This window comes from Myotis davidii, unplaced genomic scaffold (assembly GCF_000327345.1).
Source record: "Myotis davidii unplaced genomic scaffold, ASM32734v1 scaffold379, whole genome shotgun sequence".
In the NCBI taxonomy this organism is placed as follows: Eukaryota; Metazoa; Chordata; class Mammalia; order Chiroptera; family Vespertilionidae; genus Myotis; species Myotis davidii.
Genome location: NW_006290553.1, coordinates 1,639,146 through 1,657,068, shown reverse-complemented (window position 1 = coordinate 1,657,068; position 17,923 = coordinate 1,639,146). Strand labels below are relative to the sequence as shown.

General features: G+C 35.9%; 1 protein-coding gene across 1 annotated transcript in view; it reads right to left on the bottom strand.

The window, feature by feature from the left end:
* Positions 1-2,985: 2,985 nt before the first annotated feature.
* CD96 (CD96 molecule) overlaps positions 2,986-17,923 on the bottom strand; it is an 87,767-nt gene continuing 72,829 nt past the window's right edge. Inside the window, exons 11-14 of the mRNA XM_006763612.2 lie at positions 9,231-9,296; positions 8,345-8,434; positions 5,053-5,176; positions 2,986-3,177 (exon numbers count right to left, since the gene is read on the bottom strand). Of these exons, the coding sequence (XP_006763675.1) occupies positions 3,069-3,177; positions 5,053-5,176; positions 8,345-8,434; positions 9,231-9,296 (389 nt within the window). The 3' untranslated portion in view covers positions 2,986-3,068. The remainder of the gene's footprint in view (positions 3,178-5,052; positions 5,177-8,344; positions 8,435-9,230; positions 9,297-17,923) is intronic.

The following is a 17,923-nucleotide window of genomic DNA, read 5'->3' as shown; positions in this document are numbered from 1 at the left end:
GTTCTGCTCTTCCCCACGAGTCTCTCATCTTCTTGGAGCTAGTGGGCTAATCTGAAAATGTTCTCATGGTAATGGCATAGAAAAAGAGAGTAAGTTCAATCCTTTGAGCACCATCCGAGCCTTGGGTAGATCATATCCTTGATATTCCATTGTCCAAAGCAAATTGCATGGCCAACCCCAAAGTCAAGAGATGCTCATGATGTGGGTGGATAAGGAAGTGAATAGTTCTGAACAACAATCTAACACACTGTGCTTTGGAAATGAGTGATGAAAATGCTTATTATGTATGGCCTTTTCTCAGGGAAAATAAAGGCAGTGATGAAGATGTGCAGAAACCTTAGGGATTAGTTGCTACTTTTCCTTCTGTGGGACCTAACTGAATTCACTTCTAGGGAGAAGAGTTGCTGGTTTTGAGACAGCCTTTATGAACTTGCTTGCATACAATTTTAAGTTGCAGGTAAAACTGTCATTATACTCAAACGAGAAAGGTCAAGATCATGGCACTGCTTCAAAGCATCCCAAGCACCTCTGATTGGCAGATTTGTGAAAAATTCCTGTGAACCACTGATTGAGTATTCCTCCATGGGTAAGCTCCAGCTCACTCTAATCAAGTTGGAGATAATTTTGAAAATGCTTATCTGGACTTATTTATAGAAGCAAAGGATGGTGGTTTAAAACAGAGCTAGTGCAAAAACACTGTGAGACACCTGCTATCTGACAGATTGAAAAATTACATGACTTATGTTGTATTTATGCGTGTAAAACTGTCTATCTCTTTATGGAAAGAATCTAAACATCCTTCAACTCTGCCATTTTTTTTTACCCCAACGCCTCCACTTGTTTTCATGTCTTCTGATGAAACATTAAATTCAAACCACAATGATGACACATTACTGATGATTAACTAGTATTAAGCAAAAATAACTACACATAAAACAATAGTTATATATTATATTATGAAGTTAGTCTATTTGTTTCTTGAGAACTAATGAGAAATTGAGGGTAATTAAGGCAGGCAAACATTAGTTTATTTTTCCACTTATTGGGCTGTATAAGTTATCTATTACTGTTATCAATTATATGGCTGGCTAGTTGTTAAATAGAAGCCTCGGCTCCTTGACAGGTGGACACATCAATAAGGCTGCCCGAGTGTCCTCACAGCATGGTAACTGACTTCTTCCAGAACAAGTGGTCAAAGAGAGACCAAGGCAGAAGCTACAATATAATTTATGACCTAGCCTTGGAAGTCACACTCTGGTCATTTCTATAGCATTTTATTGGTTATACCATTGTTACTTACTCACAAGACTATGTAAGAGCATGCCCTGAATGTGAATATGTCCTTAAATTTTGCACCCTTGCTGCCTTGTTTAGCTTAATCTAGTCCTGACCAGCTGTACACATTTGCTGTACTTAGTGTTAGAGGGGACAATATAAAAGGCAAGAGTCATGGGAACAACTTGGAGGCTGGCCACCACAAGAGTTAAGCACTTAACCAAGATTCTGATCAATGAGAAGGGACTCCCACTGGCTCATCAGTTCTCAACTTTGGTTGAACACTTGAATCCTCTGGGAGTGATGATTTAACTGATCAGGAGAGAAAGCCATGATATCAAAAAGGTCTCCAAATTATTCACATGTGCAGTCAGGGATAAGTACATTGAAAATGAAGTAAAGGTTCCTTTTGAGACTGAATTCCACACAGAATTTGCTATTGTATCTATCAGCAACCTCTGTTCTTCCCTCATGGAGCAGAGAGTGGAGCAAGGTTTAGATACAGGTTCTCAACCTGTGGGTCGCGACCCCTTTGGCAGTTGAACGACCCTTTCACAGGGGTCGCCTAAGATCATCCTGCATATCAGATATTTACATTACGATTCATAACAATAACAACATTACAGTTATGAAGTAGCAACGAAAATAATTTTATGGTTGGGTCACATGAGGAACTGACTGTATTTAAAGGGCCAGAAAGTTGAGGACCACTGGTTTAGAAGGACAAGGGGCATCAGTAATTTATTCACTCACAAACTGTTGCTGAAAACAGAGCAGGTCAGGATGACTAGGTTTCTTTCCCCACCACCTGTATGTTCTGTTTGAACTGTTTTATTAAAGACTGGCAGGCACAGGGTTAACGCATCAATGTTGGTCTGAGTTGAGGTTCTTTATTTGTTTCAAGGCATATCAAAACAGGCACATTGGATGAACAGAGAGGTCCCCAGATGATAAAGAGACTAATGGGAATTAAATGAGTTAGATTAGGGTTAGGCTGTTTGTTTACTTATATACCAGTTTGCCAGTGGTTTCACACACACACACACACACACACACACACACACACACACACACACATAAAGGTAAGAATGAGATCACGCTTAGCTCATATAATTTTAGAAGCTAGTTCAGGTTTGTATCTACTTGGCTACATGGTTGTTGAGTAGTTATCTCTTTGAAACTTCCCTACCCCATGGGGCAGGAGCCTGGGCTGAATGTACTGGGGAGAAAGGTGAAGGAGTATTGGAATGGGGTTCTTAAGCAGGATATTCTGTTTTTCTCCATTGAAAATAAATAACAGAATTTCAGTATGAAGACTCCTGCTAGAACTTTCACATTTTCTTCTTGTAATTTTCCTAGGAAATGCAAAAAACCTCGGGGATTATCATGATTTTGGCAAACAGTTTAGAATGTTGGCAGATGCCCAAAGAGAAAAAAGCTCTGTCACAGACATATGCTCGAAAACATTGTTGTCACCTCAATCAGATAATTAAAATGAAAAATAAAACACTGCAAGCATTTTTTATGGCAGCAGCCTAATTTGCACTTCTTACATAAGCAAGGACATTCCTGCAGATTGCATTGGGTGTCAGCATAACATATCCTCTCACTCTTCTGTAAAGGCATACTCAGATGAAAGGGGACAAGTTGCTGGGAAAACAGGTCATTCTCTTCAGACATCCATTTCAGCCACAGAAGAGGCTTGGCCAGAGGGCGAATACTTAATAAACAAAATATCTACCTGCTCAATAGGATTTTAGCAGAGTTTCATTGTTTGGCAAAGTCTCAAAAGGTTAGAGTGCTTCCATCTCATGACAGTGTAGATCACTTCCAATGGACTCCTGGATGCAAGTGTACTTGATAGGAGGTGGAGGCGGCTTGAAAGGTGGGGGTCTTTCCATGCTAGGAACAAAACATTGCTCTTTTAATGCTAAGAATGTGAGGGGGAGATTGAAGTAGGAAACAGAAAGAGAAAGACATACTCCACTAGCTCTCTCAGAATTTTCTTGTCATAACTTTCTGCTTGTTAGTTTTGTCATGATAATATCATTAATTAATATTTATATGGTAATTTTATAGTTTGCAAAGTGTTTTCGTTATAACCTTGTATCTAGAAATTGAATATTACTGTCACCATTCCATATATAAAAATTAGGCACAAAGGTTTTAATCATCTTGTTCGAAAGAACCAGACCAGCAATTCAAGTCTTTTAACCAAAACCCATACTCTCCATGGCAACTGCTTCCTAATAGAAGTGCTTCTCTTATGTGGGTTAAAAAGATTCCTCCAGAGACAAAATTTTAAAATTCTGTGTGCTGTGGGGATCCTGTTTAAGTGGGAAGTAAAGCTCTTCTGAATCCCTGAGTTGGTTGGTACTGGATAGATAATGCCAGAATCCCTTCTCTTTAAATAAGTGAACATTCTGAATGTCATCTTTGTATAAAGTGCTGTTCTCTGTTAGCACAACTCATCTCTTGTCTGAAATGCATCAAGCATACAAGTGAGTGTGAGATTTAGCTATACAAATGCATAAGCACTATTGATAATAGAAAACAGAAATATATCTGTGAGCAGATTTATGTCCACGACCCAAATACCTGCAGCCCTTATCTGTCAATCCATAGTACCTTAATTTCTCTCTCTCTCTCTCTCTCTCTCTCTCTCTCTCTCTCTCTCTCTCTCTCCCTCTCCCATCAAAATATTGTTTCTCATTTCTGTATAGCACAGACATTTGACTATAGCACAACAACAAAAATCATTTCAGATTTTCAGAGTCCCATAACTTTCTCATTTTATTATATAAATTCCTAATGTCTATTACCTGGTTTTCTGATGCTTTAATGGACACAGTATTTATCAAAAGGTAGATAAAGTATTAAGAAATTTGCACTTCTGTTTTTTTCAGGTAAATTCTGAATTTCTCAAGATCACATGGTGACCAAGTGTAGTATTTAAATAAGAATCCATAAATTCTGACTACTGGTTTAGTGTTTTATTCACCATGAAACACTTCCTGCACATGATGATAGAGTCTTCAAGGATACTCTCAGAAAAGTAGAAGAAGTTATTGCATGATGGTCAATGTTATCTTAGATAGTAGTCGGAAGATATGTGGAAGATCAGCCTTATGTATTATGAGGGTCTCCTCTAATTGTGGCCTAATCTGGACTGATTCAAAATAGCCCTGTCAGGAAAGCAGAGTGTAACCTTATGTGCCATTTCAGATTGTGGATTGGAAGGAGAAGAGTTCCGGAAAATCTTTCAATAAGGCAAAAAAAAAATGGGGGGTAACCAACTGCTTACTTTCTTTTCCTCTTGGGGAAAAAGGTAAAGGGCAGTAAAAGCTCATTCTGCTGAAAAGCAGCTGGAAATTTCTTAAAATTACCTTTCTCACTCAATTTCACACTTGAGCATCTCAGCATGGCTAGGCTCAGGCAGGTCAGAGATGCATGAAAATGAAAAAATAATAAAGATTAAAAGAAAAATCATTTTCAATTTTGAGGTAAGGTGAGGCGCGGTTTTTATTTAATGCCCACTGACTGTTCCACCTGCTGAGTGTAGTGTTACAGCCTGAACAAGGCAGAGGGGCTACCAAATCAGAAGTTGTGTATCTAAGCCCAACTGTGTGGAGCTGGGAAAGCTATGTTACCTCTCTGAGCCTTATTTCCTCTCTTAAATATGAGCGGGGCTCAATATAGGAATGATATCTATAGTGCTGAGTGAATGATGCATATTGAAAAAGTATCTGTTCCTTCATATCTTGGCATTATACTCACATTTCTTGTTGGTATTGACACCATTTTCTCACTCCAAGTCCAAATGATACCAGGCATAAGAAGAGCAAAGCTGCTACCAATACTGGCCAGGATGTTCCATCTTTGGCCTTCTTAGCCACAATAACTGAAAAGGGCACCAAGAGAGAGGAATTTTAAAGCCAAACTTTTGGCCATTGGAAACCAGAATTAATTGAACTATTTCTCCCACCTGACAGATATTTTATTTAAGGGCCAAAGGGTGTTCCTTGACCACAGTCACACTGTGGGATCATGTCTATGCCTTGTTCTACTTTCTGGTTTGGCATTTATTCAATTGCATTTTTACATGAATGTCTTTCTTGGTCACGTATTCCACAACCGATCTTTTCCCTCGTTTTCCCAAGGCCCTGGGCAATTCCTGACATGTGGTACCCGATGAAATGTTATTTGCAGGAATGAATAAATTAAAATAATCTGTAAATTAACTTTATCTGTGAAACAATGGTCTACCTTTGGGTTTTCTTGTTCTTGAAAGAGTCACTAAATGCTTTGTGGAAGCACATGTGATAGGATGAGGAAAAAAGTAAAAAGCAGTGTGACCTTCCAAAGTCCTGAAGAGCTAAAGCTGAGAAGCCCTTGCCGTAACCGGTTTGGCTCAGTGGATAGAGCGTCGGCCTGCGGACTGAAAGGTCCCAAGTTCGATTCCGGTCAAGGGCATGTACCTTGGCTGCAGGCACATCTCCAGTAGGAGGCGTGCAGGAGGCAGCTGATTGATGTTTCTCTCTCATCGATGTTTCTAACTCTCTATCGTTCTCCCTTCCTCTCTGTGAAAAATCAATAAAATATATATTTAATAAAAAAAAAAAGCTGAGAAGCCCTGGACAATACCTATGGAGTTGTAGTGCTGAAAAACCACGTTCCAAGTCTTCTCATTTGAATGTCACTCAAGGAATCATAACCAGACTAGAGATTTTCTTATCCATTTCTACCACTTCCCCTCCTTTTTTTACTCTCCGTATCCATTTCAGGAATAGAAAGGAGAGAAGGGACAAAATGGATAAAACTGAAACCAGTTGGTTTTGCCATTTCTGTGGTCTGAAAAGGGAGGAAGTTGAAAGTAACAGACTGGCTAAAATTATATTGGTGAGTAACCCATGGGCTGATTTTTCTTATCCTTGCTGACCATCCCCATACTCAACTCATTCATTAACATTTGAATATTAAGTTAAACTGCAGGAATCAAAGACTTTAAAATATTATGGATTCTAGACTAGCAGCAAAATAAATATCCTACTCTGGATGGCTTTACTTTATGGTAAATGAGGTTGCCTGGTTCTACATGGCAGTTAATAGAAGTATTTCCTTTTCAAAAAGTATTTTGTGATCATGTTAACAATTCAAACAGCACAGAACTATAAAACTGCAATGGAAAGGAAGTGCCCTTACTACTTTAGGTAACAGTTACCCACGCTAGAGGCAATAACTTCCAATAGTTAATTACATATCCTACCAGAAATTTTCTATGCATACATAAACACATATATGTATCATGAATATACATCCCCTTTATTACAAATGCAGCCATACTATACATATTGTTCTGCCTGTCCCCTGTTTTTTATTTCTCTTAAAAAATGTTCTTGGAATACTTTACAACGAAGTGTCTAGAGATTTACTTCATTCGATTAAACCCCTGGCTAGTTCCCCAAATGTAGGTACCTACCATAGTTTATTTAATTGGTCTCTTAATGTCAGGTGGTTGAATTGTGTCCAGGCTTTTATTATCTCTAACAACACTCCAGTGGAATCCTTATACATTACAGATAGATCTTTAGCTCTTTAGGTTACATAGATCATTTGGGCAAAAAGTGTATTTTTATATCAGAATTATCTGGATTGATTTTCTTTTATCATTTTAACTAGATTATACACTGCTCATAGGTGGAGACTAGGTTTTTATTTTCTCTTATTGCCTAGATTTATTATACTGCTTTCCATACAGCAAGTCTCAAAAAATAAAGATACAGTCTAAAAAACTGGATTTAAAATATTAGGTACCAAGTCTTTTCTATGTCTTACGTAGTTTGGACTGCAGCCACATTATGTCAAGCTAACCGTGTGTTGTTTATCAGTGTGGAAGACTTTTTCTCTCACAACACACATCCAGGATTCGAGGTCTTCCTGAGGCTCACCCTACCTCAGCCCTGTCAAAACAGATACTGCGGGTACCCTGGAAGCTCATGTAGTCTTGCCACACATAACCATGTGGTACTGTGTATGCATCGGTGGCTAAAGAGAGTTCAGAAATTCAAACCAGTGGAGTATTGTGATCACCCAAGGAACAGCTCAGGACTACACAAAGTTCTGTTTTAGTGAAATCAAAATTGGCTAGGCTATACACTAGTAATATGGTAGGAAATAATATTTATCCCCAAAGTTTTAGAGAAGTAAAAGAACAAAAGGTTTTTTAAATGGGTGTTAAATTAATGTTTACAAATTTTCTTCAAACCAAATATAGGAAAATGAGACCATTGCTTTCAGGAATGTCTCAGTGCAGAAGCAGAGCTCCAATCTGGCCCCATTTCCAAAGTAGGTAGTTCTTAAAGTCACCATTATCTTAAAGATATTGGTAGGACCACAGTTTGCAACTCTGTGGCCATGTTGTGTGAGGATGATGCTCTAATGATCTGAGGATTGCATGACCTTCCATATGGAATAAAATGATTACCCAGGCGAAGTGCTCACCAATCAAGTGAATAACCCCTGAAATGAAAGAAGTGATTAGACCTCTGAATTTATGATTAAGACCTGCATTGGGAGGGTCCTAACTTTATTGAATCCCATGCCCTCTTATGATATAAAATAATGGATTACATTTAGCATTAATGTATTTTATTAATTGAATATAGGAATTCTCTTTGTTATAAGAATCTCTTTCTTGATTCAGACTATATTTTCACAAGACTGAAATGTTACTCAATACCTTTCTCCTGGCTACTTCTTATTAATTTTTCAGATTTTAATTTAAATATATTTTCAGTGAGTATTTTCCTGTTCCCCAATTAAAATCAGATATTTCTGTTAGATGCTGAAAATACCTTATACTATATCATAGCATAGTCAAAAATAAATTTAATTGTATGGTTACTTATTCACTATATAACATCTCTAATAGATTATTATCTTCAGCAGGTCAGTGTTTTCATTGTATGCCCAACAATTGGCACAGTGTTTGGCAAATGGTAGATACTCAATAAATATTTTTTGAGTCAATGAAACATAACATCCAAAAAATAAATGGCATATGGCTCACCAGTGATATGGATGTCATTATTTTTAGTAGATCTATTGGCAGTTGTGGGAACTTCTGGAAATTTTTTGGTTGTGCTGATGAAGTCATCACCTAGGGATAAAAAGGGGATTATCTGAACTGATCCTAATAGCCATCTCAATCTGATCAAATGGTGTAAAATCATGATTGGATTTCACTTGCTGTTAGAAAGAGCTCAATTTATATGGCTTAAATACTCTTAACATTTTATGTGTAAAGTTTACTAAGGTCCAATTTATAGCAAGGCTAGGATCCTAGGATCTGTCTAATATGGCTACCAAATAGTGAAACTTCTTATTGGCTTAAAGAAATAAAAAAGGGGGCAGGGAGAGAAGCTGTATAGCACACACAACAAACCAATATCTGCTAAAGAATCTCCATGAGAAATTTAAGTAATTATAGGAAAATATCTTAAGTTGAGATCATGGAAAGATGAGGTCTATTCCTATTCTCTCATAATATCAGAGGTCTAGCCAATCAAAATACTGATTCTCCCCACTCTAATGTATTTGGAAAGGTCAATAAAAATTCCTTAGCAACATTCAAGTAGACAAATCTATATTGACAAATCATTCAATTTTTCAATGGAAAAATAAAACAAAATGCATTTTTAATGAATTTGATTGGTTAAAAAAAGCCATTATATAGATTTAATTTTGAAATAAGAGACAGAAAAATCTGATACTTGGTCTCTGATTATCTTCTTTCAGTGACTGGGCAGAATTTTGGTTCCATTCATTATCATTATCAAGATGCACTTTTAAATATCTATCTGAGATTGGATTCTTACCAATCCTTGTGTTTTAATCTCTGTCAAGATAAAGCAGACCACTACCTCTCCTGACCCTGAATTTTCCCCACTACTTACCATGAAGTGTGGAGCCTGCACCTGAGGGGAATGAACTGTATGTTTCACTGGGCATCCATGAAGCTGCTAATGGAAGAACACAATGGAAGAGTCAATCTGTAAAAGACTAGTTATTTTCTTAATTTTAATTGAATCTAATGGTTATAAAAGAGGGATATTAAAATATATTTAAAGCAACATCATTGAACTATTCTTTAGCACACATTAGAAAGTCCCAAATAAAGTGGGAGTTGAGGTAATGCTTGTGGAAGTTTTGTATTATAGACAAATAGGAGAAGGAAGAAGAAATGAAAATACCAGGAGAGGTTCTTTCAGCCACAGAGAGGGTGTTGTGACTATTCTCATGGCCATCCATAGATGAGCTAAAAGAATCGGAGAGAATGAAAGCCCAGGTGTGTTATGGTGGCCTTCAGTCAAGGAGAGGTGCCAATAGGACTTTGAAGAACTTGGTAGAACTCATGAGGGAACAAAATAGTTTGTATTTGTGGGTAAGCTGACATTTTTATTCAACTGTGAAAATTGAACTGTATCAACAGTGAATTATCAGAACCCTATTTTTACAAGCCTGTTAGCTGCTGGGTGTATACTTTTGATGTATTCGGTGACAAACCTTCGCCTTGAGTGGATGGCAGCAAACTCAGCACATATGGCTTTTGAAATAGAGCCATTAACTCATTTTGTTTAGTTCCCCATATCTGGCAAGAAAAATCCACTTCTTGGCAGACTCCTCATAACTGTATTTGATAACAGGCCAATGATGTGATGTAAAGTAAAATAACTATGTGGTGCCTGAGTAGTATGCTCATTTATTTAAAACGTTAGCATACATGATTTTACAAGTTAAGTGTTTTTACTGTGTCCAAACCAAAACAAAACCAAAATAAAATAAAAAAAACATTAAAAAAACAAAAACCAGCCTCAGCCTTCCCCTTTCTTGGTTTTTCCCTGAATGCCAAGGGCATTTGCAGCTGCAGACAAAGGTATGTTATTAGGTCCTTCAGAAGAGGCATTGGTCCCTGGACAATCTGTCACGACAACTTCCATGGGGAGTCACCCCGCTAGAGAGGGTGGTTTTGTACACAGCTATTTTGAGTTTAGTCCAGAGAGATGTTCTTATCTTCAATATAATTCTCTGACCCTGCACCTGTGATCTTGACTCTTTTCCCCCCCTAGACTACCAAGGTATTCAGATGATGATGTGTTGAGTACTTTTTAAATGTCCATTTTTAATGGTTAAGTTATTAAGCCAGGAATTTGATTGACAAAGAGCAACAATTATAAAAAGAAATTGGGATGAGGCTTGGATTTAGGTACAATTATGATGAAGGCAGTTTGTTCAGTTTTTTGGTCCCCTCCCCCCAATATTGTGTCCCCCTTAGTTACTATTTTTAGGGCTTAATGTCTTTATATATTATCTCTTCAAATTCAGTTTTTAAGAAAGTATGTGATAATTTATGCTAAGGTTATAAATGTTTGACCAAGTGCTGTCCCTCTGAGAAAAACAGGTATTTTTTTTAAAGATTTTTCCACTTCATGATTATTATCAGCAGATCAACAGAGAACAGTTTGTAATGATTAGTTACATGTGGATACCAAGGTGTTTTTTTAAGCATAACACAATTTCAGAAGATGGTGATATCATTAGTATGATCCATCCAAATTACAATACTTAAAATCATGCAAATTATTTTACCATTTTATAAAGCTTCTTTTCAGACTTCTAGGTATTTTTCAAGTGTAAAAAGACATCTCAAAAAATGTGTGATAGAATTAAACTACAAAAACTATTTTGGAAGAGTAAGGAGTTCTCTAATTTTGGCTTTAAGATTTTATTTTAACTTTGATTAAAAAATACAGTGGGGCATGTATTGAAAAAGGTGAAGAAAAAGGAGCTTCCAGTTGATGGATTCAGCATGTCTGAAAATACTTAAGTAATATAAAAAAAACCCCAAAAACAAAAAATACTTCAAGAGCCCTAGCTGGTTTGGCTCAGTGGATAGAACATCGAACTGCTAACTGAGGTGTTCCAGGCTCTACTCCAGTCAAGGGCACATGCCCAGGTTTGAGGCTCGATCCCCAGTGTGGGGCATGTAGGAAGCAGCCATCAAGGATTCTCTCTCTTCATTGATGTTTCTATCTCTCTCCCCCTCTCCCTTCCTCTCTGAAATTAATAAAAATGTATTTTAAAAAAACCTTCAAGTGAAAGAATATATTATAAATAAAAGTCAGCAAGATGAAGAGATGAACAATTTTTGCAATAAATGTGCCCACAGGAGGAGGCCTTCCTGAAGAATGCTTGCTTACAGCATCCTTAGTAAGATAGAATTGGGTATGTACAATGACTCATCTTTCACTAAATGCAATACTTTTCTAAAAGTCCCTACACTCTATCATTTAGCTATATGATTTTTAGAATATGTTTTACATTGACTGCTCCAACTGCCATTTTTAAGTCTCAAGAATCTCAGCAAAATTGTGTTGCTATTGTCTTTTAATTGATTGAAATATTTTGTGTTCTTCAAGGCATGTTTGTTAAATACAAGAGTTAAATATCTTTCAAACCTCAGAGTACCCATTTTCATCAAAATCCACAAATGAACATGACTTTGGCATTTAGACGATAAACACCAGCTTGATGGATAACCTCCTTTACCACATCACCATTATCAGCTAAAACATGAACATGGATCTATACTGATGGAGTTTCTCAAATATATTTTTTATCCGTTTTCTTCTTTTTTTTATATTTTAACATAACCTTGGTTTCTTCCACAATTTCTTTAAATTTTACCTTTGGTAAAGGTTGTTCAACAAGGAAACTATGTGATACCATTCTACCATAAAAATGTACTTCTATGGTAAAACCAGGATCAACTTCAGTAGCATAGTATTTTTCATTTACTTGCAATAACTTTTTTGGACATATGCCTGTAACTAGTTCATAGTTATCAATAATATTATGACATGGCAGGCATCTTTTCCCTTTGTAGAGAAATCTACTTAGTGTCATATCAAAGTCTCTGGTGACCTGAAGTTTGGCAGCTCATCTTTTGATGAAACCAGTGATAATTTCTGTTACTTTTGTAAGATTCTTGTAGCAAACTGAACTTTCAAATTCTGGAATCATTTTACATGTCCAGACTTTTTTTTTTTTGGTTATGCAGTCTTCCTTAAGGCACTCTGAGTTCTTCTGTCATTAATTTTTTCCTAAAACAATGGCATAGGTAGCAAGCGATAACTCAAGATGCAGGACTCATATGCAGAGATCTTTATGACCTTGGTCTTTAGCCTCATCTTCCTCTTCAGGTTGAGCACTATCTCTTCCACTAGAGCAGTGGTTCTCAACCTTCCTAATGCCATGACCCTTTAGTACAGTTCCCCATGTTGTCGTGACCCCCAACCATAAAATTATTTTCATTGCTACTTCATAACTGTGATGTTGCTGCTGTTATGAATCATAATGTAAATATCTGATATGCAGGATGTATTTTCATTGTTACAAATTGAACATAATTAAAGTATAGTGATTAATCACAAAACAATATGTAATTATATATTCAATATGTGTTTTCCGATGGTCTTAGGCGACCCCTGTGAAAGGGTCATTTGACCCCCAAAGGGGTCGCGACCCACAGGCTGAGAACCGCTGCACTAGTTCTGGAATGCTGGAACAAGTTACAGTGTGTACTCTTGCCATGATCACCTAGTCCAAAGATGGGACCTTCATACTCTTCCCGGCCACAAAAAGAAGATGACATGCATGAGCTTTCAAAGTGTGAGGTTTGTGTTCTCGCTGTGCAGAAGTCCCCAGAAACTGGTAGTTTAACAAAAAATATAATTTTAAATCAGAGAAATGCATCTGTAATTTGAGACTGACCTAATTAGAAACTATATGAAAGAAAGGGAGAACAACATTTTAGAGGATAGGAAAATGGATTGAGATGTGATCAGAGACATAAAAGATTTTAGAATTTGAGAACAAGAGTGGTGAATTAAGAGAATCAGCATCCAAGCCAACAGGGAACAGAGGGACTGAAAATTATCCTAGAGACTGAAATAGGAATTAGACCCGGTGCTGCCAAAGGCTCTCTCATTCCTATGTCCCTACCACTGGCCCTCAACCCCTCAACTCTAGTCTCTCCATCACCCTTTGTCAATGGAAAGTAGAAAGGGTTGTTAAGAAAATTTTAGGCACAGCTATCAGAAGCCTGAGAAGAACCAGATAGAACCATGGGCAGGATAAGGAATGCATCTTCAAGATTTAAGAAGAGTATATAAAATTTGAAGGATAAGGAATGCATGCTTAAAGAACAAAATCAAGACCCCATGTGATGTCAGTAAGAGGTACTCTGAGGCCCAGAGGGGTGTGTGTGTGTGTGTGTGTGTGTGTGTGTGTGTGTGTGTGTGTGTAGTGAGCTTGTTGACTTTTGATAATGGAGCAAGTTGGAGGCATAAGGGTCCATGGAGATTCATACCATTTTTCTGCTTGTCTAACTTTGAGAGACTGAATTAAATGTGGCTTTCATCTCCAGTGGACCAGATGAATGACAGGGAAAACCAAAAATAAAAAAGTAATTAAACAAATTTTCTGCTCCATGGTCTGATCACCTGAGTGTCAGGAAGAAAATATGTTCTCAGATGCTACTAACCTTGTAAATTTTGGGCATTTAGTTGGTCGGATTGGTATCCCCATTTCATAGGTGCTTAAAGTAACATAAGCATCTGTTTCAGATTGAGGAAACTTGGAAGCTGAACTAAGATTAGACCTCAATATTCTTGAATCCCAGCTTAGACTTCTTCAAGTTGATAAATAAGATGACAACAAAATAATACATTAAAACATATATTTATAAATTTAGTGTAAGTGCAATGAACTCAGAACCATGACACTCAAATAAATATGAGCTACATAAAATACATGTATATAAACAAATATCCCATATCACATGTTCACAATTAGCAAGGGCCTTAAAAACACTGCTGTGGGATTATTTCACCAGAAAACCATCCATTATCATTCTTTTTCCTGCCTCTGAATATTGCATAAATCTATTGAAATAAACATACTGGAAGAAAACAAATCCCATTGCCAGTGCCTGCCATGAGTCTTGCTAAGTGCATCATCTAATATTGGATGTCACATTACAGCACAATCCAATGAGTAGGAACATGTTTCAAAACTAGTTTAGGAGCAAGCAATCAATATGCACTTGTTGGATCCTAATGTGTTTTTGTCAATGATTATAAATAGAACAACTCACTGCAGGGAATTTTCTATGTTAATGGAGAAAAAATGACAATTTATTAACAAGGAGTTCTTATTCTTGTACAAGTAAAAATATGTGTGTTTCACTGCCAGGAAAAGAAATGTTTATTGGGTTTTAAAGTTTCTTTCTAGGTTTCACAATTTCTAAAGCTATTTTCATTATAAAAATGATAAAGAGATGTGTAAGGATAAATAAAGTTTTCAACTGGGGAAAGACAGAAAATGTGAGGGATTACACTAGTTCATTTCAGTATGAAATCCATTAGAAAGACCAATAATAGACTTGTGTAAATTATAAAGTACTTTCAAGGCCTTTTCAGTTTTCTAGTGTCTGAGACAGAAAGTACCTTGGGTGGCTTGCCTGCTTAATATTGATGTGATGCCTGGGACATTTTTTTTTAAATTCCTGGCACACATAGTATTGTAGTAAGAATTTAAATAAAGCAAATAAATAAAAAAGGTTAAAAAATTCCATTTAAGTAGGTCCTTTCTTTTCACTGTATTTATGTGTGTTTTCTTTCTTGTCCTTGCCCATGTGTACACATACTCTTTCAAACACTCAAGAAATATTTGCTGAGTACCCATGTATGCCTGCCGCTCTACAAACATTAGGACACAATAGTGAAGAAGACAGAAAAAGGGTTAGGTGCCTGTTCTTGTGTATCTTATATTCTAGTATAATTTAAATAGACAATTAAATAAATATAACAAAGAAAAACATCGAACAATAACTGTTATGCTGATAATTAAAATATAGGATAATATATATTATATAACTATAGCATAAGTTTAAGTTTGAGTTCAGCTTTTTGTTATATCATTGTCCAACAAACTCTTTTTTGCTCACTGCTACACAATTCCCCTCTCCCATATAATCAACAAGTATGCTTTAATTTATCTGTTCAACAATATTTATTGAGAACTAACTATATGGCAGGCATTATCTTAGGTGCTGTGGACACAGGTAAGCAAACAAAAAATCTCATGGAATTTACTTGCATTATAGTATTGAGAATAAGGGATGGCAAATTAGTGAGGTAGAGTTTCAGCATAGTTTATTACTAACAACTCTATTTTTTATTAACACCATACAGGATAAATGTTAATTTATTAAGTGTAGGCTTTCATCCCCAGTCTAACTAATATTTTTATTCTCAGTTTATAACCAATTGGTAAATATTTCCAGCTCCTAGCCTTGTTTACATAATAAGACATACTGTTAGTACATAATGGCTATGGTTTCAATGAGCTTCATAATATTTCATTGACTTACGATCTTATCCTATCCCATATTCTCTTATTATTGGAAAAATTCTTCCCAAATACCCCATTATTCTCATTCAAACAAACACATTTTTTATTTTTTTTAGATAAATGACATTATATATCTACCTAATCTCACCCCTGTTATGCCCGTTCAAAAGCAAACACTGTTCTGTATGTTGTGTCTATTATTCATTTACTTAGATAGTTTTAAAGTTTTTTTTTTTATCATATATCTAAACCATATGGTGTCTGGTTGTACTTGTTTTTAAATTTATTTAAAAATATTATTCCATATATTGTCACTTGGCATTTACTTTTTTGATTCAACACAATGTTATGAAGATTCATTCATGTTGTATGTGACTGTCATTTACTCGTTTTTCATTACTCTATGATATTTTATTATATGACTATGCTACAATTTATTTATCTAGTCTCCTGGCTATGATCATTTAGATTATTCATAATTTTTGCTATTATGAACAGGGTACATATTTCCTGGATATATAAGCTAGTGTTTTGTTGTGTGTGTGTTGGAATATTTATCCAGGAAAACAATTGTTGGATTGCAGTGTATGAAAATATTCATTTTTAAAACATAATGCTGAAGTGATGGTAGCAATTTATACTCTCACTAGCAATATATAAAAATGTACATTGCTCTCCAGTCCGTATAACATGCAGTAATTACATACTTCTTAACTGTTGCTAATTGATTAGGTATAAAATGGTTATCTAATTATAGCCTTCATTTGCATTTCCTGATTAATAGAGAAGCTGAGAATCCTTTTTTCTAGCCACTGTTTCATGATTTGTGATATACCTTTTTGCTCATTGTCTATTGTTTTGTGCTTTTTTTTCTTAGTGATTTGTAGGCATTCTTTATTACCCGTGACATAACATTTTGATCCATTGTGAACTATATAGTCTTAGTCCTTTTTCAATTACATGTGTGACAAATATCTTCTCTCATATTATAGCTTTCTTTCTTTTTTTTTTTTTACCTTCCTTAAGGTGTCTTTTGATAAAAGATTATTTTTCTTAATTTATTTGATTCTATTCTTTCTATTTTGTTTATGGTGAGTGCTTTTTCTCTCTTCTTTAAGCCCTTCCCTGCCTCAAAGCTTGGAGGAAATTCACCTTTATTTGATTATGTTTTAGTGCTTTGCTTTTGACATAAAGAACTTAAAGTATACAGATTTTATTTTGTAGAAGTACATTTTAATGCCTTTTTTCCTTATAAATAATTAATGTTTCTTGGTCATTTGCTGAGCAGTCTCTTCTCTTCCCAGTACTCTACTATGTTGCCTTTGACACACATCTAAGTTCCAGTTATTTGTGGCTCTTTGTGTGCTCTCTCTTCTGATAATGCCTTTTCAGTCTTGTATTTATTTAGGCAGTGAGTTTACAAGTGTCTCTTGTAGTCGATCCTTGAAGAACACTGGGGTTAGGGGCCCTGATCCCTTTGTAGCTAAAAATCCGCATATAATTTTAACTCCTCCAAGACAATTGCTAATAGCCTAATGTTGACCAGAAGCCTTACTCATAACATAGTTGATTAATACATATTGTGTGAAACTGTACTCTTAACATAAACTAAGCCAGAGGAAAGAACATGCTATTACAAAGATCAAGAGGAAGAGAATACATTTACAGTACTATATATATTCATTGGAAAAAAATACACATATAAGTAGATCTGTGCAATTCTAACCCATGTGTTCAAGGGTCAACTTATATCATTAACATATTTATTAAAATAAATATAACATTAAATTATAGAGGGTTATACACAGACTAACGTTGATAGTGTCTCATGAATTAAAAATTATGATTAACTCAAGTCTGTGAACCTGATGTCCATAAAAGTGATGAAAGAAAGCAATAAATAACACTATATGAAAGCAATATTATATGTTTCTCTTTTATTTATTTCCTAAGGACAAGTTCCAACAGGGAGATGACTGAGTCAGTGGGTAGAAAAGATTTTGAGAAACTTTAAAGGTACAACTTAATGCATGCCAAAAGGAACATGGCCATTTACTGTTCATGGCAAAGAGCCTAGCAGATAAAGTCATAGCTCCGCCCCTTCGGCATCCAAGCTTTCACTTCTGCCACATCCCTTGCTATGCTGTCACAATAGTGATCTTTCAATTCCTGC